Source organism: Arachis ipaensis, chromosome B05 (assembly GCF_000816755.2).
Source record: "Arachis ipaensis cultivar K30076 chromosome B05, Araip1.1, whole genome shotgun sequence".
Classification (NCBI taxonomy): domain Eukaryota; kingdom Viridiplantae; phylum Streptophyta; class Magnoliopsida; order Fabales; family Fabaceae; genus Arachis; species Arachis ipaensis.
Window position 1 is genome coordinate 5,429,451 of NC_029789.2, and position 9,507 is coordinate 5,438,957.

At 35.8% G+C, this 9,507-nt stretch overlaps 1 protein-coding gene across 1 annotated transcript; it reads left to right on the plus strand.

Moving 5' to 3' along the window:
* Window positions 2,850–4,126, plus strand: LOC107640020. The gene is made up of 3 exons (XM_016343568.1): window positions 2,850–2,967; window positions 3,228–3,340; window positions 3,431–4,126. The coding sequence occupies exons 1-3, from the start codon at window positions 2,850–2,852 to the stop codon at window positions 4,124–4,126; spliced, it is 927 nt and encodes a 308-aa protein (XP_016199054.1).

Consider the following 9,507-nt stretch of genomic DNA (forward strand, 5'->3'; position numbering starts at 1 on the left):
TTCTATATTTTTCGTTTTCTCTTTTCCTTCTCTTTTTTTCATATGCATATGTTCAAGTAAGGGTCTATGTGATTGGATTTGAATTTGGATTTTAGTATTGTTTTGTCTGTGTATATTAGTATAATTTTGAAATTAAAAAATATATATTTTGTATATTGTTGTCTTGTATTTTGTGTTTTTTGCGCAAAGAATAGAGAGGTAGAAGTGACAATAAAAATGAAGTAGAAGAGATTTGCACTAGAGGTCATCGTGAAAATTTATGAGGTGGTTACTTGTCAGTGGGTGGAATGGAGTGAGTGTTTGAGTGAGAAAATGTATTTGATTTAAAAAAAATGAATATTTTTTCTTCTTTAGAGATTTAAGAAAAAGGAGAAGGAGAAATTGAAGGAAAGAGAAAAAAGATAAGTAAGAAATTGATATGAATTTGGAATTTTTTTATTTTTTAGCATGTTTAATATTAATTTAATTAATAATGACACAAAATTATTAATAAAGTAGAATTCGTCATCTAAGTTCTTTCATATGCTAACTCAACATTTTTTATTAACTAAAATGTGCTCGGTTAATGTTTAATGGTCTTTGTCAAATTTATTAATTTTTTAGGATTTTTTTTTTGTTTTTGGATCTTTTAGGATTATTTTTATCAACGTTCCTATTTTGGTAGTTTATTCTTGCTGTTATAAAAAGAAGAGTATATCAGAATAAATAAAATGGTGAGTAAAATAACCATTTTTTACCATAAAAAATTTAGAGGCTGATGAAACTAATCACAAAAAATTAAACTAACGATATATCCATAAAAGATAAATTTCTTCTAACAATACTACTCAATTATTAAATTTAGAGTTGACTTCATTATAAATTTTCTAAACTCCCCAAATTACCCTCCTAATTATCTTTCCCGTCCAAACCCTTCAACATCTTCTACCCCATTACTCAACCTTCTTCACAGGAAAAAAAAACACTTTACAGTGGTCATTATTACTCTTGTCCCTTGGTGCTTTCGACCAACCTCCCCCCAATCAATTCCCCTTCTTCATTCTTATTCTCTTTATCCCACCGCACGACCCTTCCGTAATCTCTCCCTCACGATACCGCGCCACGTCAGACTTAGACTCGTCGCCTTAGCTTGCTTTTCTGGCTAGCCAAGTCGCACCATATCGAGAATCACTACCTCCCATCCTGGTGGACGCGTCGTTTGCAAGGCTTAGGATATCACTGCCGTCCAAGATTAGGTTTGGGTTACCAAGTTGGTTTTTTTTCTCGATAATGACAAAACTCACAAATTCCTAATAAGATGTGAAGTTAGAAAATTCAAGAACAACAATGTCTAGTCATCACTACTTTACTTGTATTATTGAGATTTTTATTTTTTGTTTACAAATTTGGAAGTGTTTTATTGGTAAAAATAATTTAGGGAAAAAATACTTCTCAAGAACGTGGTGGCTTATCTAAATTAACAATTTGAACAATTGAACTTTTGCGTATGTGAATTTTGTGATTTCTGCTAAGTTATTATTCATTTTTTGGATGCTAGAATTATTCTAATTAATTGTACAGAATAAACATATTTGGAAATCCATGGATGAAAGCTAAGCATGAAGAGGTTAAAAAGAATGGGATGGGAAAGATGAGAGAAAGGATAAGTTAATTTTTTTTTTAAATAATTTTAATAGAGTCAACTTTAAATTTAACAATTAGATAGTATTGTTAAAAAAAATTTATCTTTTATGGATATAGTGTTAGTTTAATTTGTTTATGGTTAGTTTTATCAGTGTTTAATCTTTGGTGGTTAAAAATGAAGATTTATTTTAAAATGGTCTTTTTTTTCTAGATGTTACTGGATAAAATTTGTTGGTATAACATTATTTGTATTTACTACCAATAAGCTTAACGCTTGAGTTGACAGTAATTCAAAGCTGAAATTTATTTCTCATGATTAGTGGCTTTGGTGAGAGCCTCATCCGGCTAATTTTTGTTATATGAGTTTGATATATGAGTTACGCTCAGTTATGGAGTATTGATGGATTTACAACCTGTGACGGCGTTTAATTTTTTGTTTTGTGCGAAGCAGAACGTTGAGGGTACTGAAATCGGTCCAGCGATTTCAAGACAGAGAAAATATGTTGAAACTAATCGGACGGTCTGATTAGTGTTATGAAAAAATTTGAAATGCGAGGACGCGGTCAGGCCGTCCGATTTACTTGTTGCTGTATACATAAAGATTACTTTGAGAACTCCCCACTAGTTCTCCTACCTCTTCGTCTAGTTCAAAAAACCAGGAAGTAATGTTGCTCCTCTTCTTTGGTTCTCCTTCTTCATTCTTCCAAAAAGAAAATAATAGTGTGATTGAGAGTGCTTAGTATATCACTATTATCATGGATGATAGAGTTATTTTGAAAATATATTATTTTGGACAGATTTTATTACAAACGTATGAAAGAGTTCAATTTGCATGTGAAAATTCGTTAGATGTTGTTATTCCGTACACATTGTCGTTTGAGGAATTAAAAGGTGTGATTTGTGAGAAGATAGATCCTCATATATCTAGGAGAGTATCTTGTATTTTGTACAGGTATCCTTTAGCCGTGTTTGGTGGGTTCGTTCAATTTCAAACCAAATACGTGATGGATGAAGCGAACATGCATGAAATATTTTTAATGTATATTGAAAATTGCCATCGAATGTCGTGCATTGAGCTGTATATTGAGTTCGAGCAGTCAGAAGCGGGCCGAAATATTTAATTGGAAGATTATAATAGTGATATCGAGGAGAAATTTGAAAGTAATTATGAGATCGTTGGTCTGGGTGAAGAAGAAGATGAAGCTGACGGCACTATGAACGCAAATATGGCGGAGGTCACAAATGTACTAGCAAACCAACAACCGTTTCAAGAGCCTTCTTTCATGCGGTCGTTGGATTTGGAGGATATGCATGCACCGAAGTTTTCTCAATATATAAATGCAGGTATGTAAAGAAAGATAGTTATGTGATAGTTTGGGGTAGTAGATCAATAAGATCAGAAGAGTAAAATATGTGACCTGTGAATTATAATTTGTGTAACATGCATTTGATTATTTTATTAGTTAATAGTTATTTAGTATGTACTATATTTACTAGGTCTTTAAGTAGATAAGATAGCTAAAATATAGACTATAATTATATCTGTTAAAATATAGACTATTATAATTTACGAGAATACATATCTTGCTGTGTGATTGTAATAGAGCTTCCTGTTGTGGTGGATGGTGAATTCACGGTTGGAATGAAATTCAGTTTGAGGGAGGCAATAATCAAGGCGATGAAGGATTATACAATCCGTAGAGGTGTAGACTATAAGGTGTATGAGTCGTAACCGACGACATTCTATGCTAAATGTACACAATATGGCGCAAGTTGTGATTGGCTGATCAGTGTTACCAAAATGCAGAAGAAGTACTGTTGGAAGATAAGAAGGTACAATGGTAGTCACACTTGTACCAGATCTAGTATTTCTCAAGACCATTCGAAATTGGATTCCAAGACAGTTGCAGAAGCAATTAAGCCGTTGGTAGATGTTGACCCATCTATAAATGTGAAATCAGTCATTGCGGAAGTACAGTCGAAGTTTAACTACACCATCAGTTATCGCAAAGCATGGTTGGCAAAGCAGAAGGCGGTGGAGTCAATCTTCGGAGGTTGGGAAGCATCGTACGAAGCCTTGCCCATATGGTTTGAGGCCATGTGTCACAAGGAGCCGTCAGCGGTGGTTCACTTTGAAACAATGTCTGCATACCGGGGGGATGATTTGGTTCCTGATATCCGTGTACTGCACCGAGTCTTCTGGAGTTATTACCCTTGTATAAGGGCATTCAGACATTGCAAGCCAGTTGTGCAAGTGGACGGGACTCATTTGTATGGAAAATACAAGGGTTGTTTGTTGGTAGCAGTTTCACAAGATGACAATAACAATATTGTGCCTATTGCATTTGCCATAGTGGAGGGAGAGACTTCTGAGGCGTGGTACTTTTTTCTAAGTAACTTGTGCCAACATGTGATGACACGCGATGGTGTAGGATTTATCTCTGATCGACACGATTTCATCAGGTCAAAATTGTCCCAAATAACAACATTATGTGACACTTGACGTACCTTTGAATCTGAATATCATCAGTCAACACTATGCGATCCTTCAAACCCCTAATCCACGTCAGTTTTATAAAGCTTCCTCTACAGTCTGTCTTCCTCGGTGCAACACCAAAGTGGTGCAAGCACCGGCCTCCAAGGCCTCAAAACTACTCATGGTTGGTCCTATAACCGGAATTCCATTTGTCGGCAGACCGAGAATCATCGCCACATCCTCCAACGTCACGGCACACTCACCAACTGGAAAATGAAATGTGTGAGTCTCTGGCCGCCATCTCTCGATTAGATCATTAATCATTATTGACTGGCATTGAACGACTTCAATCTGAGAAACATGGTAAAAACTAGTCTCTCGTAAATGCCCCTCAACAATTGGGTTGTACGAGTCCGACGGCAAAAAGTGATCACATATCAACATCCATGAACCCTGCAATATCACATTTTCATTGTAACTATCAGTACCAAAAACATAATAACTAGTCATACATTTCATTCCAAAAAAAGCATATTATTAATAAAAAATTCAGAGTTTATAAACTAATTAGTTCTATTCTATTCCTAAACCTCTAAACTTAACTAATTAGTTCTATTCTATTAGTTCTACTCGATTACTAAAATCTAATATTATCACTATTATATTTATTAAATCAAAATATTAAATAATAAAAACTTACATAATTTGGGTGTCCGAGATAATTAACAATGTGAAGTTCTGGCTGATTCACTTCTTTAATTTACTGTTGGCGCCGAAATCTTTAAAAACGACGTCGTTGACATGAGAAAGGGGTTAAATGAAAATCCAAACATTAACCACTTCAAAAGTGAAATCCAATTGACCCTTTCTCTTCCTCTTCTTCCCCTCATATACGTTCCCGTCAGAGAAGCACCATGGGTGTCGCAGTAATGGAGGTTTGAAAATTTTCTTACTTGTTTCGCCTCCTATTGTGAAGATTAATTACCTAGAAGTCATCTTTTGAACAACAGGTTAGTAATAAAGTCGTTGCTCTCAACTACCATACTCTGTTTTTTTGAAAATGTTGGTTGTGGGTTGTGTTTTATTTTTTTCACTCTACTTCATCAGTGAAACTTTGGGAGAATGTGGTTGATTATGGTTGTTGATGATGATAGAGTTTTTGTATGTTAGGGTCTAATTTTTTTACATGTGTGTGGCTGTGATCAACTGAATCGTTCAATTCTTTGTTCGTTAGAGCGGTATTTGATTCTTCATATTCCATTTTAGAATAACAAATTTACTCTTTCATATCCCATTTTAATTTAATTGTTGACTGGATAATTTCTTGTAAAAATAAAGTATTTTCTGTGCTGAACATTGTCTGCATCTGAAATGTTTTCTTATTGATCAACTGAATGTTTTATTATACATCTGAAATTAAGTGATAATCATGAACTGAACTACTTGATTTTCCTTAGATATTGACATTAGTACTATGGCTTGGAGGTGTCGTAGATGATCACATTTAAGATTTTAGTGCATTTATATATTAAAATGGGATCCTTAAATTTCCGTCCCTTGACTAATGAACACACATGACAATTTTGCTTTCATGTGTTTCCTTGTTCCTTCTTGTACTATTATTTACAAGAGTGCTAATATAGTGGAAAGGGAATACTGATATATCTAATGATAGAATATAATTTTGATAAAAGAATCCTACTTTTATACATGAACTTTAAGGGTGTGATTACTAGTTGGAATCTTCGAGCGAAGGAATGACTTAATGACTAAAGTGGACTCTATTTTATTTCTCAAGAACCCTTCCCTTAAATTTTCTGCATGAATCTTGTGTTTGTCCTAGTATGTGCTTCATTAACATTAGTTGACTTCAACTCTTGGCATATCAATTTATTAAATGGAAAATGTGTTCTTTTGGTAGAAATATTTGAAAAAGTTTGATTAAATGGGGATTAAACCGTATCTTTAACTTTCCTTCTTAATGTTCTAACTTGAATAGTTTCCTTCCATTAATCACTTATGATCACTTTTAACATTTTCTTTAAATGGGAAATGAAATGGATATTTTTCTTCTGGTGTCTGAAATATTCTGCCAAGTAAAACCCCTCCCCGGTCCCTAACTATTTACAAAATTGACCTGGCGCCCCCTCACAATTAGAAATTAACAACGCGGCCCTCATCGATTCTCTCCGTGTGACCAAAAGGACCCTATTATCGGTTTACAGGTAAAAAGTAACCGAAAGATCCTACCTGTACCAGTAGCTGTTATACGTGGACTGAGTGTTGTTGATAGGATAGAATCCATGTACACAGTCATCAAAAACGCTGCAGTTTTGATTCCAGTTCTTAATAAGAGTAATCCCAAATGTTAATGTGAACCCTAGGTATCAAATCTTACCTTGCCTTCAGTGATGAACACGGAAGAACATTCATCAGATTCAATCCGTCGTTCATGGAAAGAGAAGTCGATCGGAGCTTCAAGCAACAACTCTGGCAATGTTGGCATGGCAAGGAAGAAGTTCACACATCCAAGCTATTATTGTGGAGCTCATGCGATTCTCTTTGAATCCACCACATCAAATAATCCAAATAGGTTGTTCTTTGGTTGCAGTTATTTCAAGGTACATTAGGATTTATTCCATCTTACAATCTTCTCTGTAATTAGGTTGATTAAAAAAAATTGTTCATAATTGTAGACTCCTTCAACGCATTGCAAATATTTTAAGTGGCTGGATGAGCTGATAACTGAGTCTGGCTATACGGTGGTAGAAGTCTAAAAGATGGAAGTTCATGGGAGATTGAAGGAGTTGGAGGACAAAGTTAAAGAGATGGAGATTAAGCTATATGATGGAGTTCATGGAAGAAGATACACTAGACAGAATAGATGTATTATCATGGCATTTTTCATTGTTGTTGTTGGTGGAATTTTTATTACTGCACTTCAGCCTAATAGGATGTAAAAAAATTGTAACTTATTTTGGATGTTGATGTTATGAACTAGATGCACATTAAGGATGATGACTGTGATGTTAAATTGTTGAATTTCAATGATAGAAATGTTGTTGTGATTTAAATTGTAAGTAGCCTTGTGATAATTTCTGAGTGTTTGATCATTTGAAGTATGTTTTCATACAATCTCATTGAATGAAGAATAAACCAAATCTAGTATGCAATCAAAATCTTTAGACTAAAACACAAAATATCATAATATATAAAAAGTTGCAGAACACCTACATGGCATTACACACCTACATGGCATTACATGTTATGCCTTGGTAAGTATATAAAACAGATAATCTAAAGTGTTCAAGTACTCCAAAATACTAGACCAATGTTAGGCAGAGTTTTCAATCAGATATAAGTCACAAAATACTATCCAAAATACTAGCCATAACTATCTAATCTTCATTTTTTCCGTGGAGCTTTAAAAGGGGGTGCAGTGGAGCCAATTTCTTTAAAGCTTAGTGGTGCTCCAAAGCTTGGTGCCTTGATTCCTTGTTTGAGTCCTGGTGTTGGGATGAATTGGAACAACCTAGCTGTCGTGCCAGCACTAGTTGCTACCTGTGTCTTGAGAGAAATGCCAATGGATGTAGTTGATCTTGTAGCCATCCTTGATTGGGTTGGTGGGGCTTGGTTTGTGGACATAATGGGTGGAAGTAACGGTCCATGAACCTGAGATGTCAATGGCTTACGAATTGGCTGTTTCTTCCGGAAGGGTGCAGGAATTTGTGGACCATTCACCATATTTTGCAAGACATGGTTGGTTGCAGTTGTGGTTGGGCCTGGGGCAGTTGGACTAGGTACAACTGGATTTGGTGCAAGTGATCTATCACCATTTTCATCAGTTTGTCCATTGATGTCTTGAGCCTGCTTTTTTGACCAACAATAATGAAAATTAGATTTTTGTTTGGTACTACACTAAAATTTCAGCCACAATGTTATATTGATCACTACTATTACCTCATTCGTAGGAGCAGATTGTGACACTGGAATTTCTACTCCTGCCTATGGAAGGGTCACTGGAGTAACATTTCTTGGTAACTTCTTCTTATGCTTTCTTGCTTTAGCCTATAATTTGTATACAAGTTAAGGGTTATCCTATTTTATGCCACACCATAAACAAGAGAACTCAAATAAGTCATCAACTTACGATAGGATCTATGACCGCAGAGGGAGTAGCACCAGATTTAGGTTTAACAATAGCTTGGTTATCTCCCTGTAATCAATTGTAAGAAATTTAGGACACATAAACCCCTCATTAAACCATTTATAAGACTCATAAACCCCTTATTAAACCATTTTCTAGACACATAAACCCCTTCGATATTCACATTAATAGACATTTAAATCCCTGTAACTCCTAATACTAGCCTAAGTATTGTACCTTTGCATTTCTTGCCTTCTTCTTCTTTGGCTGCCAATTGGGATCCCTTGGAGCTCCCTTACATGTCTTGTAATAGTGATCTTTTTCCTCGCACTTGCTGCATGTCACCTCGAAGGCCTTTTCTACCTTGTTCTCTGTTAGTTGGCTCTCAGACACAGGATCAGTAGTTCTTCTCTTCTTAGGACGACCAGGAGGTCTCTTGATGGCAGGTGCCACTGGCCTAAGAGCATCTGATGTCTCCCAAAATTCCTCACTGTTGACAGGTTGAATTGTAATACCATAAGTGGCACGCATGGCATCCATGGTAAGCCACTCATGCACAAAATCTTCAGGCTTCAAGTTAAGCGTCCGTAACCTTGAGATTGCAGCAACTGCATGTTTACATGGCATGCCTGCAACAAATTATATTATTACATGTCTACTTAATAGAAACAACAAAGTGGAGTTTACTAGAGAATTACCAGTAAGTTGCCATTGATTACAAGTGCAGGTCTTTTCCCTTAGATTAACCCCAAGCTTGCTTTGGCGTCTTTGAACCTTAACTCCTTTTTGGGTGTGTCTTTCTTACTCTTATTCCTTGACCTTAACTCCTCACTACTACTGCTGCTTAGTGTCTCATAACCAGGTGGGGGAGGCTTATAAACCTCATCTTCAGCGCTCTCATAGCCATCATCAGTGGAGGAATAATTCAAGTCTACAGGAGCAGCCCCTGCTTCATCCACATCTGGCTGCCTCATATGATGCTCAAAATACACATGCAACTCATCAGTTTCTAAATTTGCCATCTTGTTATCACACATATGGTTAATTTCTTTGTCACCTTTTAAAATATGGAGGCCAGCCTCTAGGTAAGGGGCACTGGGGTCATGCCAATACATAGCCTTGTATTCTGTATATCCTAACCCTTTGAACATCTCCTCAAAATCCTTAAAATTAACAAAGTCAATGTCCAACTTGGGGAATCACTCCACCTTACCATCAAGGTAGCTGAGCATATAATTATCGTCTCTCTCAAACCACCCCC

What these genes read in the sequence shown, in the direction of transcription:
- LOC107640020 (XM_016343568.1), top strand. Translation starts at nt 2,850, where the DNA reads ATGGCGGAGGTCACAAATGTACTAGCAAACCAACAACCGTTTCAAGAG. An exon ending in TTCTCAATATATAAATGCAG is followed by an intron (nt 2,968 to 3,227) that starts GTATGTAAAGAA and finishes TGATTGTAATAG; the next exon opens with AGCTTCCTGTTGTGGTGGAT. An exon ending in GTAGAGGTGTAGACTATAAG is followed by an intron (nt 3,341 to 3,430) that starts GTGTATGAGTCG and finishes ACCAAAATGCAG; the next exon opens with AAGAAGTACTGTTGGAAGAT.